The sequence below is a fragment of the Oenanthe melanoleuca genome, chromosome 4 (assembly GCF_029582105.1).
Source record: "Oenanthe melanoleuca isolate GR-GAL-2019-014 chromosome 4, OMel1.0, whole genome shotgun sequence".
NCBI lineage: Eukaryota > Metazoa > Chordata > Aves > Passeriformes > Muscicapidae > Oenanthe > Oenanthe melanoleuca.
The window spans coordinates 48,374,821-48,401,690 of record NC_079337.1 but is presented as its reverse complement, the minus strand read 5'-3'; the positions used below and the strand labels follow the sequence as shown (position 1 = coordinate 48,401,690).

The 26,870-nt window shown below is 40.7% G+C and overlaps 1 protein-coding gene across 17 annotated transcripts in view; it reads left to right on the top strand.

Annotated features, from left to right (window-relative positions):
- TBC1D1 (TBC1 domain family member 1) overlaps window positions 1-26,870 on the top strand; it is a 97,859-nt gene that overhangs the window by 13,389 nt on the left and 57,600 nt on the right. For 6 of the 17 annotated variants that reach the window (XM_056489763.1, XM_056489761.1, XM_056489759.1 and 3 more), the window contains exon 1: window positions 15,011-15,243. The exons of the other annotated variants lie outside the window; for them this stretch is intronic. In XM_056489763.1, the coding sequence (XP_056345738.1) occupies window positions 15,214-15,243 (30 nt within the window). In that variant the 5' untranslated portion in view covers window positions 15,011-15,213. Of the gene's footprint in view, window positions 1-15,010; window positions 15,244-26,870 lie in introns of those variants that run through there. 17 annotated transcript variants of the gene reach the window in all.

Here is a 26,870-nt window from a genome sequence, read left to right as displayed (position 1 = left end):
TATTGCTTTAACAGTTACTATGATTTTAAACAACCTTCACCTACTTCCATGAGTTAAAATAGCTTATGCTCTTAAGTAGATCATGCTGTCTTACCTGGAATCCAGCACTCTGTTACATGTTGTTATGATCTGATTATGTGCTGAAGAAGCTGGTTTCAGATAATCAACACTTAGCTCTCTGTGAGGCTGCACAGAGCTGAACTTCACATTATTCATCTATAAAAGGAATGGCAGGGGCCCAGTGAACTCCTAAGCAGTTGTTATGAGGCTTGGCTGCATGGCTGTCGACTTAGACAACTTGTTTTTACATTCGACTCTAAGGTATAGCCTCACAAAGTATCTAATTTTTAAAAGCACCATTTCCCTTTCTTAAAAGAATTCAGGAAAGATAATTTTAAAGATAGAGGTGATATTCTTTTTTATTTTACTGCCTGATGAGTCTAGGGAGATTAAAACATGGTTCTTCTTTTGCAAAAAAAAAACATTAAAACAACGAAACAAAATTAAGTAATTAGAATAATGTCAGTGCAAGTGAGAACTTAATTTGATTGTTTTCTGCCTCCTTATGCACCTTTGGGGTTTTTGATTGAATTTGTGTAATTGTGAACTGCTTTTTGATTTAGGAAATCTCTCCTGTCTCCAAAACACTGAAGAAAATGTAAAATACAGAAGGAAAAAAGATGCAGCAGAACAAATGAAAAATCAAATACATATTTGTTCTATGCACATTCACAGTCCAGTTTATAAAGTAGGTCAAAGTTTAGCTGTGTAAATCCTAACAGAATATCCTGTATAATGCAAACAACCAGCTGTGCTTTCAGTACTCTCACAATTAATCAAGCTTTGCAGGCTTCTTGAGCATGAGTATGATGACACCAGTTCTATCCTGGGATATGTTCAAACAATTCATGTATGTGAACTCTTCTGTCAGGGAACTTTAGTGGCGAGTGACCCTGTCCCTAGCAGCATTATTCCAAGTCTCTATGGGGTTCTTGTCAAATCTTAGAGTCACTTTGTGACATGCTGCATTTTATAACAAAGTATTGTGAGATTTCGCTAAACCTTGTGTGATTGCCACATGGAGGAAATAATTTGTGTAATACCAGTGCTGCTATCTGACTTACAGCCAGAGATAATTTTGATCATGGAAGATGAAATTAATCACGAGGTTTGCAAAAAGAGTTGCCTATTCCCACTCTTACAGCAGCAGCAGCATAAAAATTATATATTCTCATTATTTCTTATCTTAGTGTATTAGTTAACTGTATAGTAAACTCTATCAGATGACATTGTTCCTGCAATTTTTGACTTAAATAATATTGAAAGTTGCTGTGTGTTACTTGTGATGTCACATGCACTTTATTTTAGGGTCAGAGTTCATGCCAAGGCTATTTATTGTTCAAGGCTATTAGCTTTTCCTTCACTTTTCCTGTTGGGGATTGTAGCAGAGATACTAAACAGTAGAACTGAGGCAAAAGCATAATTAGTGGATTTATGATGGTTTCTCATCTGATTACTAACCATTCTTTTTGTCTTACTTGTGGCCTATGATGTCCAGCACAGGTAGCTGGAGCCATGAATATCTAAGTATCTTCCAGAGCTGCAGAATTTTCTTGAGAAACTCCTGTTCACACAGAGAAGAGTTTCCTTACTTACCTCCAAAGTGAAGCTCACTCTTAACATCCTTGCCAAGTTTGAGTCAGCTTTCTGTGGCCTTGTATTCCTTTGTTTGCTGATTTGCACATTCCCAACTCCCCCCCCTATTCTTTATACTGTAATATCACTCAGTGAGGTGTTTCAGAGAAATTTTAATATTCCAAAGGAAAAGTGACTTATTTTCAATGAAATCAGCATCCTAACATGATCACAGAATACTTTCATGTGACCTTTGTGAGAGTCAGGGCATCGCCACCTAGAGAGAGCAGTCCGGGCCTCAAGATCCCCAATTCATTCAGTCTTAAACTGCCCCTGGGGTTTTAGTTCAAGTGTAATCTATCATGGTACATTGAGTAGATTGTATAGCTGTCCTCTGTCAAAAGAGACAATTCTATTATTCTTTTTACTTCTGATCCATCCCTTGATGTACTTCCTTGGTGTTTTCCCTTGTGCTGGCACTGATGTTTGTCAGCTCTATGGTGGACTGCTTTAGGGGCTAAGGTAAAAGAAACTAATTTCATTCTGCTCCAAAACTAATTTGGTGCACCTTGCTAGATCACCGTAGATGTTTTTTGTCGAATTTCAAGTTTACATAAATTTGGAAACTAAAGGGAACATAAAATAATTTGGGACAAGATTTTCCTGGTGCTTTCGTAAGCAGGTGGGGTAAATAGCGTGCTACACTAGGAGTACTCCAAAGGGATTGGGCCATGGAGCAGGCCCAGTTGTTGCAGTCCTGTTGTCCTTTCTTTGTAGGATGACATAGATCTTAGAAGTAGGACTGTGAGGATGGAGGTGCACAGAACACTTGCAGGCTCCCTTGGCCTCTGTACACAGAGACACCTTGTTTGGAGCATGGTGCTCATAGTGCCAAGGTTGTGGATTCAATCCCCATATGGGCCATTCACTGAAAAGATGCGATTGGGGATCCTTTTGAGTCCCTCCCAGCTCAGAATGTTTTGTGGAAGTGTCACTGGCATTGAAATTTACCCTGCTGGTGGTGTGTGGAAGAAATCACTGCATACCTGTGCCCAGCGAGTCCAAAGTAGCTTTGCTCTAAAAAGACATGAACACCACCCAGTGGGTGGTCTTCAGTTGAGGAACTGTCTATCCACATATTACTCAAGCACTAAATCATAAGTTCTCAGCTTCACAACTTGTGACAATAACAAAATGTGTAGCAACAAGGTTATCTAGCTCACCATACTGTAAGGCTGTAAAGTCTGATTTCTGTGAAGGTGTTGGATGGAAGACACAAACAAAGTGAATGGGTCTCCTCATTGCCTTGGAGCCTCATCAGTCCTACAGCTTCAAACAAATGTGAGCAAGCAGACAGTGCTGGGCAAATAAAAAAACTCAAACCAAACTGAAACACTTGTGCCCATGGAAAGTTCTGAGTGAGAAGTACAAGTGTGGAAATACAAGTTCTGTATACAGAATTAAGAGTTCAGAAAATACTGTTTGATTTATAGCAGTATTGAATATAAACAGCATGCACACTACTGTACAAAGAAATACTTAGTGATGGAGGAACTCCAGTGTATTTTCTCAGTTACCCACTGCTGAGGCTTGCTGAAGTTGATTTAAGACTAGAAGAAGTTTGGAAGTTTGAATGCTGCCTTATTGATCTCCAAACTCAAGTCAGAAAGTCTAGATTAGACTCCATAGATGGTTTTTATTTTTGGTTTAATTACTTAACACTCTTAAGTAATATGAAGTATGCACAGTTGTGAAGTTCTTAGTTTAATTTTGTGGATACTTGGTGCAATGATAGTTGTATGCAATTTAAAGCCAGAAAGTGTATATTAGGGGGAAAAAATGCTTAGAAATTAGCAGTTTTTATTTTAAAAATCAGTCTTACCTAAAACTGTGTTAGTTTTTGTGGCACGCAGTACAATAGCATATTGAGGACAGTGTGATTTAGTTAGCAAAAGTGAGAAGATAGTTTTTGTTAAATGCATGAATAAACAAAGGATGTATCTGTCATGTAGGTTAGTACAGTCTCTACAGACAGACTCAAGAGTGGTTCTGGCTTATAACTGATTGATATCAGTTAAGACATCAAGCTGTCTCAAGACTAGTAAAACCAAAACCTCTTATTTTCTGTGCTTTGCAAGCTTCATTAGGATGCTTGGCCTTTAGCTCATTTGAAGCTACTTAAACATTGATATTCATGTTCAGGTAGTTGTATTTCAGATTTTAAAATGGCTCTAAAACACAAATGCAAGCCATCCACATTAAAATACGAAGATGTCAATTTGTAAATTATGATACTGAATAAATCACCTTTCTGAAATAGCTCCTTATTTTTCCATGTAGTCGGCTTTTCATTTAGAGTTTTGCCTTTACTGGGCTGACATTTATGCTGTGCCCCCAAGGTCATCAGATGGGGGCTCTTTGGCTGTAGCGGAGCAGAAAACCAAAGCAAAGGAGGCATATATAACCACTGTATTTACTTTAGCAGTCCAATCTCTCATCCTGTTATATGTCAAAGTGAATAATGATAGAAAATCATTGTCGTAAAATCTGTGCTTTCCCTTGCCTGTAGACACAGTTGTTCTGTATTTCTGTTTTTTTTACGCTCTCTGTGGACGTCAAGTTATGGGAAGGGCTGTGGGAAATATTTTCCTAAAGAATGATTTGTGTGGCTGGACAAATACAGGCTTAAATGGATATGTGTGTTTGCCCTAAAGGTTGATCATCGAGGATCTGATACAAGGATTGAGTGGATAATGCCAGTTTATACTTGGTTTGTCCTTTGTATGAAACTGCTGGTTGATGTGGACTTCCCTTTCTTTCCCACCCTCCCCCCACTTTTCCCAGAGGGACAGTAATTGAGATCTATTGCTAGTCATAAAAACAGCTTCACTGATGATGATTCCTCTTGCATTGGGTCAAGTTTGGTCCTTCTGCGTAACTGATTGAACGCTTTTCATTTGCAATCTTCTTGTTTCAGCCTTTAAAAGAACCCCACAAAACTAGCTCCACACAGGCAGAATGTGCTTCAAAATTGTATTTTTAGTAATCATGGTGGGATTTGTTGTGTTGCTTTGTTGCTTATATGCTATATTTCTATTTATATTGTAAAGAACTTGCACAGGAAGAGGGAATAAAAGCTAAATTTTATAACTCCTCATTTGAGATTTTTGGAGGCCACGTGTTAAGCACAAAGGTGTAAAGTAGAGCTTGCAGTGAATATCTGGTGGTGTATTTGCATCTAAACCTGTGGCTAACTGAAATGGAGAAACGGAAATGGTTTTTTGAGAATCAGAAAGCAAGTTATTCATAAATCTTATTTCTGAGTCTTTGAGGCTGAAAATCTATGCACTTTAACTTCAGGCTAGTTCCTCTGAAGACAACTGACATACTTGCAACAATTATTTAAACATGCTTATAGATACTTGCTTGGTTAGCACTATAATATGTAGAATATTATTCTGCTTGAGTTTATCCTTAGATTTTTTTTCAATGACAGTTATGTTGTTCACATAGGAAAAAAAAGGTTTTCAATATCTGAAATTAATTCATTTACAAAGATTTTTATGAAACAGAAGTACTTTTAAAACCAGACAAGAAAAATTATAATTCAAATACAAGAATATATTCAGGATGATTATCATGATTGATTCAACACCACTATTACAAAAGTTAGGTTTCTTTCCTTATTTAAGATTTCAAATTGAAGTATGCCATATGTCTATGAAGCAATAATTTACAGAACTCTGAAGGAGAGCAAAGCCCTGTTCATCACTTTTAATTCACTGTAGACTTTGAAATCCGTGTTCTAATGTGCATCTTCAAGTACAAATAGTGTTGGTGCCTTCAGAGGTGTCTCACTGAAGCTGAATTCAGAGGCATTTCCATAAGTTATGTTATCATGTTAGGATTGCCTTTGTTGGACCAGCTGTTCAGCAGCAGTGAGACACTTCAGTTTTCCCGATTTAAGGGCATATTTCAAAGCTACACTATAATGGGTAATTGTTGAAGGAAGATTGCTTTAGCTAATGACACACTGGAACGAGACACTCTGATTCCCGAATCAGGACTCGTAAAGCAGTTGCTTCTGCGGAGCTCTCTGCAGTATCTCTGCTGCTGCGGAGCACTGTACAGCATTCTTGACATTAGCATTCCTAGCCAGGCCATTAGGAAGTCTTTCTAATTGCAGGAAGAGAACTTCATTGTTCTTAGAAGAGATTGCTCCCCAGAGTGCTAACTCCTTTTGTCACCTCAATCCCTTCACAAGTTCACAGATTCATCAGGGTTTAAGATGAGGTGTTTAAGTGCCACTTAGTGGCTGTCCAGAGCAAATGTAAGATACTGCGATTGCTGTGAGTTTTCACCTCTTCTGCTTCTGCTTTCCACCAGCAGGAGAATTGCTTGCCTTACCGTGGAGATACCAAAGGCTTTATCTAAAACTGATTGAAATCAGTTGAGAGATGCTGGTGGGTTTTCAGTAAGAAAGTTTCAGTACTGCAATTTCCATTTTACTGTTTTTTCCTAAATTGTCCTACTAAAGTTCGGTTTGGGTTCTCCTAGTGTTTTTTTGTTTTGTTTTTCATCGGAGTGTTTTTTCAATATTTTTGCAATGCCTCTTGAAGTATTGTAATAAGTTTGTATTTTGCTATGTAACAAGAAGCAGCACTGTGTAAAGTCTGTAGAACAGAAATACTGCTGTTCCTGGAGTTTATTCTTGTGTGTTAAATTTCACAAAACAAGATGAGCTTAACATTGGTTAGTGTTTGACATCAGCCACTGTTCTAGGGTGTTTCAGCTCCCCTCAGCAGAATATCCAATAGATGTGAAAACATTAGCTTTCAGTCATGTTAGGAGCTTACTATAATAAGTTTCTTTGTATGTAAGGACAAAAGTTTATCTTCTAGAAACTTGCAGGACTTCTGGATATTCTTTACATGTACATTATTAACTCAGTACTGAACCAGATACATCCTTAAGACACATAAGGATATAGTAGCAACTTGATCTGTGATTTAAGTGGGGACAATTCTCTTTTACATCTCAAAAGTGCATGCATTGCCTGTATGCAGGCTTCCTCTTCACTGGGAGGTTTTCAGTGGGCTTTCTGCAGAAAGTTCATATACTGTAGAAGGCATGCTTCAAGTTTTTCTTTAGAATGGAGTTGTCTTCTTTTTCCTTCTCTTTCAGTTTTTATGTTTATTAGACCGTCCATGTGCATGCTTGATTTGGAAGAGTCAGAACAGTTCCCAGGAACCTCAAACAAAACATAGATTTCTGATTACATTTCTTGTTAAAGTTACAGAACAGAAACTGCCAAGGTCTCAAGATAAACCGCTTCACACATGTTGAGACTATGTACTTCCAACAAGCCATATAAAACTTAGATATGTGACAAATTAACCTTAGCCAGATAACCCTCAGTGACCTGACTTTAAGTACCTGTTCTGGAAATCTTGATGCCAGCTTGAAACATCAGCTGAATTAGACTTCCGTTTTTTTATCTTAACTGAAGTTGTGAGTAAAATCAAAGCACTTGTTATGGGGATGACATTGCGGATCTACAATGAGAGAAAGTCATACTTAGTTCTTATTAAGTTCTTCTTGTTTGACTGTATATTACAGCTTTTTGCATGCTAAGAGAAAAAGCCAGGAAGATTGATTAAAACTGGCCTGAATTCTACTCATAAATTATAATTGAAAGCAATGGGACACTTGAAAATATAATATATCTTGGATGAAATGTCCTGTTTAATATCTTTATGAATGATCTGGACAAGGAGATCGAGGGCATCCTCAATAAATTCTCAGATGACACCAAATTGAGTGGGAATGTTGATCTGCTGTAGGGCACAAAGGCTCTGCAGAGGGATCTGGGCAGGGTGAATAAATAGGCCAAGGCCAGTTGCAACAGGTTCAACATGGCAAAGTGCTGGATCCTACACCTGGGTCACAACAACCCCAGGCAGTGTATGGACTGGGGGCAAGTGGCTGCAATGCGTCCATAGCTGGGTGAACACTAGCCAGGGTGGCGTCCTGGCCTGTGTCAGAAATGGTGTGGCCAGCAGGGCCAGGGCTCAGCGCTGGTAAGGCCCCACCTTGAGTATTGTGTCCAGTTCTGGGCCCCTCACAAGAGGAAGGACATTGAGGGGCTGGGCCAGAGAAAGGCAGTGGAGCTGGTGAAAGGTCTGAGCACAAAGCTTATGAGGAGCAGCTGAGGGAGCTGGGAATGTTTGGGCTGGAGAAGGCTCAGGGGAGGCCAGATCTCTCTGCAACTATCTGAAAGGAGATTATAGTGAGGTGGAGATTGGCCACTTTTCCCAGGTAACAAGTGACAAGATGAGAGGAAGTGGCTTCAGTTGCAGCAGGGAAGGTTTAAATTGGATATTAGGAAAAAAATCCTCAGTAATAGGGTTCTCAGGTATTGGACCAGGCTGCTCAGGGAAGTGGTGAAATCACCATCCCTGGAAGCATTCAAAAAATGAGTGCATGTGACACTTGAGGACATGCTTTAGTGGTGAATATGGCATTGCTGGGTTAGTGGTTAGACTTGATGACCTTACAGGTGTTTTCCAACCTAAACTGATTCTGTGATTCTGAAAGACCTGCTCAGATGACTTCTAAGGTTCACTTACCCGTTTGAGTCTTTGCACCAATGAGCACATTCAAATATGTGAGTTAAGGCTTGCAAATTATTCAAATACATGGGCTCAAATTGCAAGTTGTAGTGGTATCTGAACTTACCAGATCACTACAGTGAAGAATTCAGCTGTCTAGCCCATCTATCCAGCTCTGTACAGGTTTCTCCTGGAATGCCAGAGCTCCCTATTGGTACTAAGAATACCGAGAAAGGAGGAAGTGGCAGAACTGACCCATGATTAGCTATGCATTTATTTATGTATTTCAGTAGTATACTGCATGTCAACTAATATTTTAGATTTTATTCCTGAAAATATGTACACATTTCCAAGTTTTACCCACTCCATGAGTCTTATATGAAAAATGCAGCTATCTCCCCTTCTTGGTGATAAAATGGTTAACAGAACCTATGGTGAGGGGCTGCATTCAGTCTGTGTGGATCCATGTTTTTTTGGATGGCTGACTCAGCATGCAAAGGCTTCTATTGTTCTGGCAGAGGAGCGGAAGCGCAGTCAGCACATGTGGGTGAAATGTGCAGTGGTGACTTACAGTAGTATATCCTGAGCCCTTTGAAGTGATGCAGCTTTATCAAAACCACAAAAGAGTCACATGGACAAATCCTGCCTCTCTACTGTGTGTTATATTTCACAAATGTTTTCCAGTGTGTTTTTTAGGAGTTAAAACAGGATTGTCTTAAAGTAACCAAATGTGGAATGTTGTTTGTGGTGAAACCTGGAATTGTACATTTCTGAATGGAAAGCCAGCTGAATCATTGGGCAAGTGATTTTTCAGGTTGGTAGAGACAGTGTTTGAATCTTGGTTTGAGAAGCCTGCAGAAAAGGGTAGGAAGGGGAGAGATTAGAAACAGTAAGTTAAAAATGTGTGCAAGGGAACATTGCTGATAAAGTTTTCCGCTTTCAAGACAGCTGAGAAGGAATATAATCTAACTATATAAGCTAATTTATCCCTCAGTTTGGCAGCACTGAGAAGACCGAATGCTGCTGTCCTACAAGGAGAAAAAAGGGGAGGTTTTGGGTTGTTTCAGCTACAGTCAAGTCTTAGCTGATGATCTCAATGGCTTGATCTGTGTGTTTGTCATTGCACACTGGAAGCATCCCCATTTATTCTGAGCTCTGTGATTTGCTTCTGCAGTTTCCTTGCTCTGTCTGTTTTCTGCTCCTCCTTCTCATTTCACAGCTTCCCAAAAACCCTCATTACTAACCAGAATGTGTGGAAACCTCTGATGTCTCTTTGTGGCAATTCCATGCTGTGCTCTGAGTTTCCCCTGTTGCTAATTTGCCACATTGTCCTTGTGGGTTTTTGCATCCAACTATTCAGATCAAAGTGATCTCCTCACAAGAGATCTTCATAAGTCTTGCTTGGACTTACCTGTAGATTCAAGCATTTTTTTCACTCATTTATAGAGATCTGATCGCTTGATTACAATTAGATCGCTCAGCAGTATGCATTTCATCTTGATCAAGTGCAGTCATATGATTATGCTTGAGTAGAATTAGTCAGAACCCATGGCAAAGTTCCTGACAGCTTTAGGCTTTATTTTGCTGTCTGTGGAAAGACTAAAAAATCCAGCATAAAGCTTTCCAATGCAAAGTTTGCTCATCAATGTTTTTGGAAGTGTTTGAAGTGGCACAATGATTTCTGTCCAGATGCTCTTTGCATCAGATGACCGTAATGTTTGTGAGTGGGCACCTAAAGCTAGATTTTGTTACTGTTATGCTGATTATGTATAGTCTTGGTTATCTTTGCAGGATGACGGGTTCCACATACTCTGAGTAGTATTTTCTCCAGTTCCTCATTTGACTAAGGATTTTACCAAAACCCTTCCACTCTGAACTTTCTGGAGCAAATACTGAGAAATTATCCGATCTGTTCAAGGTAATTGACCGATCATCTCAGCATCTGCTGTCACCCACAGCTGCCTTCTAACAGGGCATAAGAAAAGCACAAACTGTTGTCTCTAGATGTAACTTTTCAAACAAAAAAAAAGAATACCTGAATACTCCAAAACAGAGCTATGAGGAAGTATCTGAAGATAACAGTAGCCAATCAGGAAAGCTGCCTCAACTTTATGAGGTGTTTTATGCTCTCATGGTCTCATGACCTCACTCCAGCTGATGTAACCCTGCCTTTAGGTTATTACTTGCCCAAGGAAGACTAATTCCACTGCCTGCTGAGTGAGCAGCATGACCCATGTGCTCTTACACTTCTCTCCTACAGATAGAATCACCTTTCCTTTGCAGATCTTGCTTTCCCTCAGTCCTCTTGCTGAGGTGCAACTGGGCCTCAGTAGATGGTAGCTCAATTATAGGTAAGCTAAACCTTTAGGAGAGGTTGGAAAGGACTGTGCTGCTGAATCAGTGCCCAGCAGTCCAGTGAGGAACTGTACTCTTCTGTCTGCCGCACAGGGAGTGAATTGCAAGTTATCTCTGGGCACTGGCCCAATGTCAGCATTTTTCATATTTGCTACTGGTTTGCAAATAGCCAGAAAATTTCACTCGCAGTACTAAGAAGATTATCCAAATCTGCGTAATTTCTGTTTCCACTGAGTATCTAGAAACCACCAAGGGGGAGTCATTGCAGGTGCTTTGGTGAAAGCTGGATTTCATCTTTAGCATGGGCATTGGGCTCCTGTGCACTTTAATTCAAAGTGACAGCCACAACCAGCCTGTGGTTAGGTGTTGGGTCATGCTGCTGTCTTTCATCAGGGGGCTGGTGCAGATCTGGTTTGGTGAAGTAACTTGGTTTTATGATTAATATTTTGTTTTATATTGTGAAAAAAGCTTCCTTATAATTTAGCCAAAAGAAGTAACTCTTCTAAACTCTTCCAGTAAACTCTTCTAGTACTCTTTTCTTCACCACAGTATTTATTCAGAAGCCACTGAGTTAGGCTTGATTGAGTCTTTGGATTGGATGAAATACATTATTCTTTTGTGTTGACGAGTTCAGATAAATCCATTTTTGCATCTTGCATTGTGTGAAGGTGCCATAAAAGTCCAGTGTCTCTTTAGACACCTTTGTTTTAGTATGATTTAGTACAGCTGCATCTAAGAACCAAAACATTATTACATTTTGAATTCATATGACAAACAGTATTTTCACAGTAGTTACTGTTTTTCTCTCTCTTTTCTCTGATAAAATAGAAACCATCACACCTGGAACAGGAAAGGATGCGATAATACTCAGGAAAAGAACAGTGAGAAATAAGTGATAAAGGATAAAAATTGTGGGTGTTTTTAAACAAGGACCAAATATTGGAAAGTGATAATTAATGGCAGGCTTTTTTTTTTTTTTTCTTGTATTTTTTTCACCTGAATTTATCAAGACCTTCTTCTGTACAGGAAGGAAGGAGATAAGTACAAGTTTCAAGTGAATGTGGACAGAGGGGATAATTTGAATAACTGCCAAAATATGTTTAAATAGAATTCAGAAGAAAAAACTTTGAATGGAAATGGCATCTGCTTTAAAATCACCACTAGTAGTAACACAAGAGCAACAGGAGAGGCCAGTTCTCAGGTATCACAGTTGTGGCTATACCCTTAATGCAAGTTCTTGTGAGACGTCATTCAGTGATGACACACTGAAGACTCACAAAAATATTTATGGCCATAAAACTTAGAGAAACTAAATCAGAGGAAATTGAGTCAGAAATACTCCTCCTTTGAGTTGAAAGGTTGACTGCACCCTTATTTCTTCTGCGTATTTCTTTGTGTCTCCCTTCTATTTTTATATCTCTTTCATTCTCCAAATGGCTTCTTTTAATGGAGAAAAAATAATGGGAGTACTTGTGTATGCGCAAATTTATGTAGGACATCTGTACAACAGAAAGATCACTTTTCTGACGATGTAAGCTTTAAGTTGTAGCTTTGAAGTATTTTAATTGTTGCTATTTTAAAAACAACCACAAATATCTTGCTAGTACTTTCCATGATAACATGGAAAAGCTTATAGGACTGAGGGGTTTGTTTTGATTTTTAAGAGATCATACACTTGGATAAGATGGTGTCAAGTGCTTCTTACTATTTATGCAATACAGATGTTATTCCCTGACCCTGAATTTTTCCATTTCCCCAAAATGGGTATGTAGTATTTTTGGAAAGACAGTTATCTACACAAGACAAACTTAAAATACAAATATACAGAAGTTCTCTTTTTAGAAAAACGAACATCCTGAAAAATGAATGGAGTTATTGTTCCCACTACATTACTAATTGCATCTTTTTGGAAGGTAAGCAACACAGTGACCTTTTCATTTACACTGAAGAATTTCATGCAGTACTAAATGTTTTTATTGCTGAGCACTTAAGCCTCACTTCCAGCTGTTTCCCAAATGCCAAAGTGTGCCTGCTTCTCCTTCTTTCAAGGCCAGCATCATCATCTTTGTCTGACAGATGAACTAAAGCAGAGAGAGCAGTTATGTAGCATGCCTGAAAGTCTTGTTAACAGCAGAAGCAGGAATTCATTCACTGTTACTCTATCTCCTAATTCAGTATCTTCACCACAAGACTCTTTTTCCCAATCCTATAGAAGCATGTAGAAGTTTTCAGAGTGCATTTTAAATCATACAAATATTACTGTAACAACTACATGCAACAGGGTTCAAAGTTAAGTAGTATGAAGTGACACACTGGAGATGAGCCAGTGCAGACAGGGTGAGAAGCCAGATATAGTGACTGACATCAGTGTTTAATATGGACTCAGGGGCAGATGTGTGTATTGTTAGTTTAAAATTGTGTAAAGGTGTCAGTCAGGAAGGGGGAGCAGGAAAAGCTCCCAAGCTGGCAGGATCTCCTTGGAGAAAGGGAAGAAATAATTATTTAGTAGTAGTATTGTTCACACTCAGTGCTAGAGAAGTGAGGCTCCTGAGACTCTCATGCTGCCATCAAATATAGTGGTTATGCTGTACAACTACAACTATGAGCAGCACATAATGAGGAGCATTCTGCCTTGCTTGTGCCCTCAGCTACTTTATGAAATAAAAGTCCTATACTGGCCCCATACTTCAGATGGTAATATTTCTAGTTCTTGTCAGGTTCTGAGTTTAAGGCCCTGAGAACAAATGTTATTTTTTCACATATGTGTTCTGTACATCATGAACAGTAGCAGCAGTGAAAATTTCCCACTCTATTATGCCAGTATGCCTTGAGAGACTGTTACGAGAATGGATATCAGTCATATTTAGTCATTTATTGGGCTTATGGCTAAGAACATCTGTAAAATCTAAATGTGCATGGCCACTATCATAATTACGGAGAGAGACATTGGCTATCCTTGGGAATTATCTGTAAGATGTAGAACTATTAGCAAATGGAACTCTATTCCCCTTTTATGAAAATCTGAAATGTATTTGTTAAGGTTTTCATTTCAGAAACTAGCTTAGTTAGAAACTAGCTTAGAAGAATCACTTTTGTGTAGTGTCCTCATCCCTCTGCTGCCCATTACAGACATACAGCAGTGCTGGGACCCTCACCAGCACCACGTCAGGAGGTGATAGAGCTCTCTGGCAGCTGTCTTGTTTGCTTTGCATGAACCAAACCCAGGGCTGCAGGGTCATGCAGTCTGGGGCAGGTGCCAAAACTACCCCTTTTCTGCCTCAGTGAGCTGTGAGATTGGCTCTGCTTCTCCCCAGCCCATGTGGATGTCACTCTTTCCCTCCTGTTTTCATTTAATAACTCAGAAAACTGGAGCAGTGTCAGCTCTAACCCAGGGATTATTCCATTGGCCATAAGGGTGCAAGTGCAAGCATATGCAGGACACTCTCACCGTGGAGTAGCTGTCTCCAGTAGTAATGAGAGTGTCTGGGTAAAACGAAGAGCTGAATTTGGCACTTCATCATCTAACTTTGATCAGTTGAATTTTATTGAGAAGTTTATAGCAGACCCCTATGCTCTCCTGTTACGATTGTGCAAATCTAGTTCTTCATGTTGTTTCTGTGAGGTGGTGGAAAATAAAGCGCTTTTTGTTTTGAGCCCAGTAGATTATTTCCTGTGAACTCCAAGCCTTTTTTCCTTTCCTGGTTCTGTGCCCTTCCTCCAAACTCAGGAAAATTAGTAGTTTTAGGCAGCCCTAAGGCCACTGAGTAGGGGAGGAGAGTGTTCACAGCCAGCTCAGCCGGAGCAACGACAGGAATGAGCATTCCTGGCTGAGTGGCGAGTAACATCCCTGGACCTGCCGGAAACATGGACACTACTGTCTGGCCTTCCATGGCAGTCTGATTTCTGAAAGTTGAGCTGCTAGTGTGTGTTGTCAAATGCCATTAGGCTAACACGAATGGCGAGACAGACTGGAAGTGTAACATTTCACAGTGGTTTCAAACAGATGATTTTTCGCTCGATCCTTTAATGTTAGGAAGGGCTTCGATGCCAAGATGTTCCCAGAAAGTTTTCGTTACGAATCCCGTCGTCAGCGCTGAATTACGTGGCCGCTCAGCGCGAGGCGGCGGCCGGCGGTTGTCGGCGTTGCCGGGCGCGCTGCCGGAGGGCGAGCCCGCTGCTCTCCCGAGCCCGCTGCTCTCCCGAGCCCGCTGCTCTCCCGAGCCCGCTGCTCTCCCGAGCCCGCTGCTCTCCCGAGCCCGCTGCTCTCCCGAGCCCGCTCCCTTCCCGCCCGCCGGGATCGGGCGGCCGCAGCCCGGGCGCGGGAGCCCCGCCGGAGGCGGAGCGCGGCGGGGGCGGGACGCGGCCGCGGCCCTTCCTTTCCCCTGGCTTGGCTTCCCGCCCCGCAGCCCCGCGGCGGCAGCCGGCGCCGCCACGGGCAGTGTCCCGGCGCGCAGAGCTCGCGGTGCCGCCGGCCGGCGCTCGGCCGGGGACGCTTCGGGAGCCCGCGCGGGCCGCCCGCTCCCCTCCCGGCGCATGAGGCGGTGGCAGCGGCGGGCGGGAGAGGCGGAGAGCAGCGGCCGGAGCCGGCGATCACCGCGCCGCAGCCCCTAGGATGTCACCATTGTTCAGCTGGGTGGCCAAGGTAGGAGGCGCGGCGCTCTCCGCGCTCGGGAAGTGAAGTCCAACCTTAGGGCTTGCAGATGTTCGCGTGTAATTTCAAGGCAAGTCAGTCATCCCTGCGAAGGAAGCAGAGTCCTGCTATATTGTTCAGCCGCGGTAAAGAGGGAGCACTCAAAGTGACCAGTAAAGTCAATCTGCTGTCAGACATGCCTTGGGTTTTGGGGCTAAAAGCGAGGCTGCAGGTCTGGACGACTTGTTCTACGTTGCTGCGGATCTGCAAAAGGGGAGAGCTCTAATTAAAACTGCTCAGAAGGCCTGATCTTCGTGCCTGTGGAAGTCTAACGCTACTTTTGCGCTCTGGGGAATGTGTAACAGCGCTCCCACTGTTTGTTTTGGAGTCTTTTTTTTTTTTTTTTAATGGTTTTTGTCATGCTCTGAGTTTATGAGGAACAATAAGTTGGATTTTAGTGGGACACTTATATGTTTGACTGTGACAAATAATGAGTCGTGCTGGCGTCTTCATCAGTGTGTCTAGGGCTTCTGCAGGATTTTCCACTGTAACTGAAATTCCGCATGGATGCAAAGCAGTAAAGATGCTTAAAGAACTCTAGAATATAATTTTGAGCTGATGTTTTTTAAAAAATCTAGAGTAGCAGTCATTCTGAATTTAAAGTAAGCTGCAAATTATATTCTCAGTTTAACGTGTAGAAGAGGATAGGTGTGTGAAACAGCTGTATGGCAATCAAAAATTGTAGATTCCTTGAATAAAGTAGCTGGGGAAAAACTATATCTTGAAATTCAACGCAGCATAGGCTGCTTGGCAGATGACTTGATTCTCGCTTTTCTGTTGTCAGGTGTAAATGGTCAGTTGCTTAATTACTTCTGCATCCCTGTTCCTGAATATTTAATAGGTGAAACACCGACCCTCAGAAGATACTAAGAGGGAAGTGCTTGATACTTGACTGTTGCCTTTATTCCGATTCTCAGATAGATTCTCAGATTTGCTCCATCTTGGAGAAGGATTTGCTCCATTTTGAAAGTAACCTGCTGATTATATCCTTCTCTCTTTCCACTTGCCTTTCTTTCTCTGGATGAAGACCTGTTGGGTGGAGCACGTGTAGTTAGGTACCTCTCCTGTCACTCCTCAGGCTCTGTCCCATGCATAACATAAGACCCGGTTTGCCACGTTATCTGAAGGAATGATAGCGGCTGATGCCTGTCCCGATCTTATAAAAATGTGCCGGTCTCCCATGCAGGTGCCTTCTGTCAAAGATGAGTGATGCCATTGAGTAGGTACTTCAGGGATACCCCCAAAGCATGGCTCATTTCCTTCCCTCATTGTTCAGTTGTCAGCTGGGCAGGCAGCTGGTTGGAGAGGAGTTGGTGTCGGAGGAGGTCAGAACTTGTAGCACACGGAGTTCACTGTGTTTTTAGAGAAACAAGCTCTTGCACAAACACTTCTAACTGCTTTTAGGAATGCTTTCTGGGCTTTCAAAAGTAATTATTTCAGCTGGTTCCTTACAACTTCTGAGTTTTATTCATTTGATGGCCATTAATCATGAGCACTAATTTGGGAGGGAAAGCAAGGCAGTGTACTTAGAAATATAAAATGAGGCTTGTTAATAGAGAAAACTTTCCTGCCTGCCAAAATCTGATCAGTAAGAATGTAGGAGCTCTTGCTGTGGGCTTTCAACATAAATGCAAGCCTTTCCAGTTTCTATGAGATGGTGAGCCATTCTAGAACAGGGAAGGACGGTGGGATGGAGGAGGAGGAAGCTGCCCCCCCTTGAAGGAAAGCTGTCCTTTTGCATTTATTATTTAGAAATTAGTGACACCACCCCCTCTCCCCGCTCCCCGCTTAAATAAGGTGTTTATTCTCACCAGGCAAGACACCAGGCCTGCAGATAGTTACATGTGAAGCAATTTACTCCATGTGCTATGAAGTTGATTTCCCGGTGTTCGTATAAACATTACCTTTTAACTTGCCTTGTTTACACATTTTTACATGCAGTTTTACCCAGCTTGTCTCTTACCTGCACGCAGGCTCCTCAGGGCTGAGTTCTGCAGTGCTGCCATGCTCAGCCATGGGGCCCATTCTGGGCTGGAGGATAAAGCCCTGCTTGAGTCGGATGTGGATTGATGTTGCCTCCGTTGCCATATGGATACTGGCTAAATCCCTGAATGATGGCTCTGTGGATAATGAATTCTTGTTTTAGTCTCCTAAAACTATTTAAATAAAAAAGAATAGTCATACCTGTTTTTCCTGCGTGATTTGGTATGCTAGACAACTGATTTAAGGGAAACCTAAGACTAAGCACCTAAAAGCGCAGTCTCTTGAAAGTGTCAACTATATTTACACTGTTCTGAGTTGCTTTTGTAGATACACCAAGACTTTTCATAATCAGTGTAGATCACTGAAGTTGCTGTTAGTAAAAGTAATCATTATGGGGTTGAAAAATGTCAAAGCTTTCAGTCTCAAAAAAAGATAGACATGCAGAATTTTAGTGGTAAACTGGCACATTATTAATTCATTAGTAGGAGATAATAATACAGCGACAAGTGTTAAAAGTAATTTTATTTATGTTCCTATAATATTTAATATGGCTTTAATTAAAAAAAGATTCATCTTAGCTCTTTACAAATGGTTTAATTTCATAATGCAAGTTTCTATTCAGAAGCATCTTTACAGCAAACAGAATTAGAGAACTGATTGCTGAAGAAATAGAAACAGTTATTCATGCAAGAAATTGTATAAATAGAGAGTTTTGAGTAAATATGTCCTCAGATTCTCAGCTAGCTGTGAAATTTATACAGTTTGTCTTTCTAGTTACAAAAAAAGGTGCTGTATATAATTTAATAGCTGTGTTAACTTCAGCTTACTTTGTCTGAAGGATTAGAAACCAACAAGAAACCAGTAAAGAAAATAAGATAAAATGTAAAGCAAAGTTACACAATTTAATTCAAACCTTCTTCTATTAATAATTTTGCTGGTAGAGATCAATCTATCCTGAGCAGCTGCCTCCAAACCTGCAGGACAGCAGATGGGAAAGGGATGCTCCCTTCTGAGGGGAGCTGAAAGTGGTAGAGTGTGTTGCTGAAGCCTGAGGAACCTCCATTTATGTGCCACCAGCACTGGAAGAAAATGGTGGATTTACAGTGTAGCTGTCCCCAGCTGGACCTTGAGTTGAGAAAGCAATTGTTTGGATTGCTCCTTCTGAAAATCAGATTTTTAGGGTGTATTCACAATAGATGCTCTGAAATTCTCAACAGCAGAACAAGAACTAAGTTTTATTTTGGTTTGGGTTTTTTCAAGGATTTCTTAGTTGGAAGGGCCTGTGAGCTTTCCTCAGTTTGGGAAGCTCTGAAGCTATCAACAAAAAAGTTTCTATCCTATTCAGTTCAGAAAGACGTGGTTACTTGGTTTGTGCCACAAAACATTACTGAAGAAGTAATCATAATAACATTGGAAATGCCACTTATATTTCTTGTGATCCTAATACAGCTTTATATGCTCTGTTAGAATTGATCTTGCTGCTGTTTTGCCATCATTCCTAGTATTTTCTATATAATAGAGTGCCTAGTAGACCTCTGGAGGAGCATGCATGGGAGTAACAATATACTTCTTAGTTTAGGTCAGAAGCTACAAATCAAATTAATTTGCCCTCTGCAAAGGAATGAGAGACTGAAAATCCGGATGGCCAGGAAATCCCCTCCTGCTTTTTTTATTTTCTCCTTTTTAAGAGTGGTCTGGAAGGATGATTTTTGGCTTTTTTGTTGATCTGTTCTAAGGTATATCACACTCATTTTTGGGGATGTTTTGCTCCAGTTTAACTGATATGCCTCTTTCTTTTATTCCCCACAGCTTGCAGCAAAGCTGACTGCCTTTGGATATCTTTAATCCCTCAGTGAATGATTTACATTTTATCCAAACAAATCAAGTTCTGGTCTCCTCAGGAGCCCTCATAACCAGGCATTTAAAAACTGTCTAAAGCCAAAAAACTTACACGTTTGTTAAACTTGTCTTACTTGTTAAGCCCACCTTATTCATGATAAAATATTTGGGTAGGTGAGTGAGTAAGTAGTGGTGGTATTCTATAGGGAGCAACTCTTGTTTGTGCTAGTGCATTTATCCCTGATAAACCTTATTGTAAAGGAATTTGAATACTTTCATATTGTATCAAGAATCAAGTATTTAATAGAGAACTAGTGCCAGGGAAGAACTGGGCATCACTGAAGAGGGAAGGCTCAAAGCCATAGTTTTGCTTGTGGAAGGATCTCCTTGAAGCCATTGATGCTGTGGGTAGGGCTGAAAGGACAGACCCTCACTTGTCTCCCGGGCTAGATGCCAGCAATGTAGCAAAGAGAAAGTGCAGATTTCTGCCAGAGCTGTGTTTTGGTGCCCAAGATTGCACAATGCCCTTGTCAGAGAATGCTACGTTTGTGCTCAGTGTGATTCTCCAGGTCAGTTTATGTTGGGGTAAAATGTTGTTGCCAATTTACAGCTTTCAGATAAACGCAGATTATCACAAAATACCAAGCAGTTCAAATGCACTGTTTTCTGTATGCCAGTCACTCCCCACTTTCCCCTGCTGGGGCCTGGGTGATGACTGAGGAATATGTGCTCAGCATTTGAAATGAAGTCAGTCCCGTGGTGAAACCCCTCAGTTACTCAGCAGTTAAGTTCCCTTTGGAACTATTTGCTTTTATTCTTCATCCTTTCATTTCTGTTTCTGCATGCCAGGCTCTAATTGCACCTGCTCTGCTTAGATGTTCCCTGTTTGATGGGAGAGGGCTGGAATACAGTTGCTCACATGGCTTTTATTTGGCTGTGCAGGTGTAGTAGGGCAGTGTCCTCTGCATATGTCAGGTACATTAGGGGTGCTTAGTAAGGAGCAGAGCTTTCCAAAGAGAAATTTCTGGCCATGTAGATTGCAGTTTAGCGAGGTTTTTCTCTTGAATCATTTATGTCTTTCTGAATTAATTTCTCATGAGTATCTTCTTTCAGGTTCATGTTGACCTTCAGATTTAACAAGCCAAGCCTGACAAGGTAGCTGAGCTTGTTCTTTTGTACAGGTTCTGTCCTCTGCAATTCAAAACAGAACTTTTAGCCTCTAGTCAAACACTGTTTGCTTTTCTTTGCTGAAAGACACTCTGGAAGTTGGTGCTAGCTGTCTTCATGTGGTTAACATGTTCTGAGCCAATCAGTAGCAAAACTGCTAGTAAATCCTGCAGGATCAGGGAAAATCCCAGGTCCTATCAAAGATGGATAATACAACTATGGGTTTGTTTGGATTTTTTGCCATATATACATATTTCTGCAGCACTGCAGTTTAACTTCATCTGCCTTACATTTGATGATTTAAAATACTGTTTCACATCATAGCCTTTTTTTGAAAGGCTACTGTAATGACGCAGTCTTTTATGTGTATTGGAAGTGCTCCTGAGAACACCAAAGCAGCAGTTCCACTCTGGGTCCCATAAATAGAAATATCCTTAGAGAAAAGTCAGGTAAAGAACCTCTTTACAGTTTGTAGCTTCCCATCGTCCCAGTGTAGGAGCTGCAGGATTTCTGAGAAACCTCTGCTTCAAGGGGTTGTTGGAATCTTTTTCCTGTGCCATCTAAAAAAAGCTTTAAATACTTTAAGAAGTCTTCTGAGCCATTTTATTTTAAATTTGAAGGGTCTGAGGCTGTGTATGGTGTACAGAGGTTGACTAATGACTTAACAAGTAAATCCTCAATGGAATTATTCAATTATTATTCAATTAATAGAATTACGCCTTGGCTTTTTTTTTTTTTTTTTTTTTTTTTTTTTTTTTTTTTTTAATTGGAAGCCTTTACAGCTCAGCTGTTAAAGCTGAAATACTTATGGATGGCAGTGACTCAGAGGAAAAACATTCTCAGCCTCTGTTTTGGTAGTAGATAGACTAAATATGTCAAGAGATACTACTAATTTGTATGGGGAGGTGAGGCAGCAGAGCTGGGAAAAACAGCCAGAACTCAAAGAGCTGAAGCTGAGGCAGGGGAATGACTTTAGCTGTTGTGGATTGGTTTTATCACTGAGTTAACCCTACTGAATTGTATTGGAATGGTTTTCAGTTATTCTTGCTTTTTAATCAAGTTGCAATAACAAATCATGAGATGCATTAATGCATGAATGTAGAATTTTAGCAGGAGTGTTTTCACAGAACCACCAGTATAAGCTGTATTGGAAGGCACCCACTAGGATGAAGCCCAGCTTCCTGCCCTTGCTCAAGACACCCCCAAGAGTCACACCACGTGCATTGTCCAAACACTTCTTGAGCTCTGTCAGGCTTGGTACTGTGACCATTTCCCTGGGGAGCTTGTTCAATGCCCAGCCACCCTCTGGGTAAATAATCTTTTTTTAATATCCAGCCTAAACCTTCCCGACACAACTTCAGGCCATTCCTTCATGTCCTATCACTGGTCACCAAAGAGAAGAGAGCAGTATTTGCCCCTCCTCTTCCCCTCATTAGGAAGTTGTAGATTGCAATGGGTCTTATCTTAGTCTCCTCTTCTTGAGGCTGAATTGACCAAGTGCCCTCAGCCAGTCCTCATACAGCTTCCCCTCAAGGCCCTTCACCACCCTCATTTCTCTCCTTTGGGGACATTCTAACAGCTTTATATCCTTGTTATTCTGTGGCACCCAAAACTGCACACAGCACATCAGGTGAGGCCACCCTAGCTCAGAGCAGGACAATCTTCTCCCTTGCCTGGTTGTGATGCTGTGCCTGAGCCCTGCAGGACACGCTTGGCCCTCCTGGCTGCCAGGGCACTGCTGACTCATGTTCAACTTGCCATTGACCCCCAGGTCCCTTTCCATGGCACTGCTTTTCAAGATCTCATTTCCCAGTCTATCTGTACATCCAAGGTTGCCCCATCCCAGGTGCAGAATCTGGCACTTCTTCTTGTTGAACTTCTATGTTTGGTGATTGCCCGGTCTGCTAGTTTATCAAGGTCACTCTGCAGGGCCTCCCTGCCTTTGAGAGAGTCAGCTACTCCCAATTTTCTATCATCTGCACACTTGCTTAGTATCCCTTTTTAAAGGTAAAATCTTTCTGAGAAGCAAGAGGGAGGTTACCCTGTTTCAGTGGATTAGAGCATAACAACAGGGTTTCTTCTCCCTCTTTTCCCTTTCAGTTTCCCAAAAGGAAAGCCCAGTATTCCTGGATCAGCTGGCCAGGTGCATGAAAGCTGCAGTTCTTAGCCTGGATGAAATCCCCTGGGGGTTGCATCTAAGTTAGTAAAGTGCCATGCAGCAACATGTTGTTCAAGGAGGGCCACTGGTGCTGAGGACAGGTTCTATAACTCACTCTGGGAAGTGACTTTTAAGTGGCCATAATTTGGTGCTGTGAAGCAAATACCTGTTTGCAGTGAAATGTATCACAGAATGAAGGTTTAGTTCTGTTTAGATGGGTGACAGTTCTGTGTTTTGAGACACCCTCATAATGTAGTCTGTCCCACAAGAAGTGAAATGGGAGAGTCCACTCTCAAACACATTCGTGGTTCAAAATAAAATAGTGAAGTAGTTGTACCAGATTATACTTGAGAGTCCAGTTAGAGAAGCTGGACAAACAGCTTACATACACATGGCTTTGGCTGTGTGGACACGCTGTGGCGCTGATGGAGGGAATAGGAGTCCATCAGGAAATTTTTGTTTTATCTGGATGTTGACCTTTTGGCTCGTGCTTAGTGAAAATACCAGGCCTGGAAAGGTTATCTGGAATTTCTGTGCCCTAGACTTCTGTGTGTTACTAACTGAAGAACTTTGAAGAGAGTGTAAAAATGTTTGTTGTCTTCCATTCTCAGGGCACTGTGTATGTAAGCACAGATGTTGATCACATTTTAAAACCAAATCAAACATTATTCTGGAGTATCTGGAAACTTCTTTCCAGCTCAAAAGTTGCTAGCTTTGGATATGTGAATGTTTTTCCTTATACCTTTGCAGCACCGTGACTATAATCAAAAGCATTTTTTTTCAGGGGACACCTTTGATATGCAGCTACCAAACAGGATTTTCAGGTATAGATATTCTGTGAAATTGCAGGTTTGGGGAGAAGAGACTGCTTGTGCATAGTTACACAGGCACACTCCCTGTTACTGTAAATGGCAAAGCTGAGCTAAACTAAACAGCTTCTTTCTTTTTCAGTGAACCATTTTGGAGGATTTATGTTTTTATTTCAAGGAGCTATGTAGCCAAATATCTTACTTTTACTAGATTTTAACAGTTGCCTCTCTATATTTACTAAACTGTTGATCAGCTGCTGTAGTACCAGTGAGGTGAGCTTACTGAAGCCGTTGTCATGGAAATTTGGATGGTTAGCACTAAATGTTTCATGCTGGTTTTGTTTCTGTGGAGCTTTTTATAGCTTCTAATCTCCTCAAATGCAAGTCATGGAAAAGGAAATTTGTAGAAGTGCTTTGGAGTTCTAGACCATTATGTGCAAGGGGCTTGTCTTTAAAACTGGTTGTTACCCAAAACCTGAACTAGCAATATGTTTTGGAATTTCAGATTTGGGTATGTCCCATTGCAATATATAACCTAAAGCATTTATCATTCTGTGAAAGCAACGTTTCTGCTTGACATACAGTCATTGAACACTGACCTTTTTAGACTAAAGAATATTTTTTTATATGCAAACACAGTTCATGAAGCTGATGTGGTTTTGTTCATGAAATGTGGAATAATGTAAAAAGGTATTGTAGCTTGTTATAATTTGTATAGCATTTTTTCCTTCTGTTTTACAGCAGAGAAGGATGAAAACTGGTGAACTAACTGCTTTTTAAAGTGAAAGTTGGAGTGGTTTTCGTGGGATATTTAGTCATTACTTTCCCATCCTTTTCTCCTATGAGTTGACCTGAGGCAGCTGAAATCTGTTACTGTGTGACAAAGCAGCAAATGTGCTCATCCACAAGCAGATCAGTTCACCAGGATTTTGTACCAGTCAGGCAGAATTCTGGAAAAAGCTGATCAGCTTCTTCGCTGTGGTTCCCCTGGGGCCTTTGTAAGTTTAATGTCCAAGTAAGATTCTTCCAATTAAAAACATCATCTGTCCCTGTGCCTCCCACCAGCAACCCTAGGAAAAAGAGCTGTGTGGCTGTCTATTTTTTTTGGAAGTCTGTCAACTCTGTTGTCAGAGTACAAGATGGTGTTTTATTCTGCTGCAGATAAAATTTATACATCATGTCAACCAAAAGCATTCTTCCCCCTACTACCTTCCTTTGTGAGAATGTCAAAATAAATTTTGAGGGAAGGGAGGTTTTGACACACATTTGGGTCAACTGTCAAGAAGGTTATATCAGAAAAAACTTTAGTTGTTATGAAGATATGTGGAGTTTTTCTCCTTTCTTGTTTGGAGTTGGATATTGATAAAAAGGACAGAATTTCAGGCTTGTTTTTAATTTGTAAAGAAACTATATTCACTTCTGTCTATTTTGCTAACCCGTTTTTGCCAGTTGTACTGATTTTGATAAGTACCAGAAGCCCAAGAGCAAAGGAGACAAGGAGGGAGCCTGTATCCTATTGTACAAATGAAATTTAATCTCATTAATAATTAAGAGTACTACCTAATTTCCTATTTTAAGTCCTCTTACTGCCTTTCAATAAAAGACAACAATAAAATACACAAATAATAAAATAAAAATTCTCTGCCCTGCTTCAAAAAAAAAAAAAATCAAAACAGAAAAGAACTCTTGTCCTGGAAGTTTTAAAATGTCATTGCTGTCTTTTTCCATTTATAGCTGTTTAAGAATAGGCTTCCTTCTGTTTCCCACCCCATAGCCTCCAGCAAAGTCCCATGCCTGTCTCTACCCTGTGAAGGAAGCTGCTTGCAGTTCCATCTTGCACCTCTCTCAAAAATAAAAAAAGGATTTAATCTCTGTTGCTAATGAATGAGCAGAGATATTTCTAGTTACTACTTTACAACAGGTATTGCCTCATTGTTCATGCTCACCTTGTAAAATGTGAGCCAGGAACCCTGCGGGTAAGACCAGCAACTACTTATATGTCTTAATATGCTGTGAAATTGTGTGAAAAGAAACCTTTGAAACAAAATATGGAGAAAATACATCTGAAGATGTTAATGCCTTATTTGAAATATCTTTTGATTTATTCTGCAGTGGCTCCGTATAAGTTTATGGTGCTGAATGGAGGAGCTGATAATGCTGTGAAGGATGAAAAGAAATGGTTTTTATTGTAAGGACAGAAAAGACTGGGCAAATATGAATTAGTGAACACTGTGTAATAAGCCCACCAGAGTATACCTAAATTCCTCTCAAAAGCACAATTTGTAAGAATACCCTTTTCAGAACCAGTCAGGTGCTGTTGCATTTGGACGTATTCTAAATGCACATGGAGACTTGGAGAGTTTTTTGCTTTTGGGTCATGCATTTTCATGGGGAAGGGTCCAAAAGTAAGAAGCAATGTAGGACATAGCTATTTATTTATGGAGAGTAGCCAGCTTTTTTTGTATTTCAGGCTTCAAATAAGATATGTCTTAAAAGCATGTGTAAGAAACCCTTTAAGTGTATCAGCAACATAATGCATCTCTCTTGGGGAGAAAGCACCATCACAAAACAGAGCAGTCCAACTTCATTAGAATACCGAGTACACTTAACTTCTATTTCTGAGCTTGTTTACAGTACTCTGTGAACAGATTCTGCAAATACTAGTTTGGGGTTTTTTTTAAAAGGAAATAAAATCTTTTCTGCCTCTTTAAATTACATGGAGTGCTCTCAAACTCAACAAGATTTTGCAAAAAGTGTACTCTTTTCTGTCTGGCTGGGAAATCATGAGGAATGTTCTCGAGCTGAGATTTGCCTGTAATATTAAAAGGAATGTGATACTGTGAAAGTGGCATACAGTACTCATGACATCAGTTCTGCAGTACTTTAACGATCTCCTGGAGGTAGCTCTTGATGTGTGTGGGAAGTCTAGTCCCCTTTACAGCTTTTTATGATAATGTGTAAACTGTTAAGAGAATGTGTTGGCTACGTGGAGCTCTGCTCTTGGTGCTTACTGTGTCAGTCATTTCAGACTATACGAGTGGCATTTATTCACTCATCCACGTAAAAAAGAACTAGATTTAAACAGATAACTCTCTTCTCTTCTCCCCCACACAGAATATCCTTTGAATTTTAGTGCAGATTCATCAGCTTCTTTCATGCATCCTTGCAAAATCTGAGTCATATCACCCTCACTTATCCCTTTCTCTGTATAATGCGCATTCAAACCTTACTAAGGAAACCATGCCCACAAGTAAACGTGTATGACTGTTCCTTCCTTTCATGGGCCAATGGTGATATTCAGCTGTTGAACTCTCCCTTATTAAGGCTGAATCAACACCTCTGTCTTGCTTTTGTAGGTTTCATAGCCCCTTCTAAGCAGCACACCTGCACTGTGGTTACTTCTGCTGGCTGCTACCCCTCCCAGCCCTCTGGTTGTGCTCCAACTTGTTCTCCTTTTTAAAAGACATTTGTGAGTTGCCTGGTTAAGTGAGACACCCAGTGCATCTTATGTACTGTAGAGAGAAATGTGCTAGACCAACGTGTGTGGCTGGTGAAGCTGCTAAGAGTGGCACAGTTTATAGCTGTTTTATGAGCAGTGAGGATACAGCAGCAAAATTTTGGAT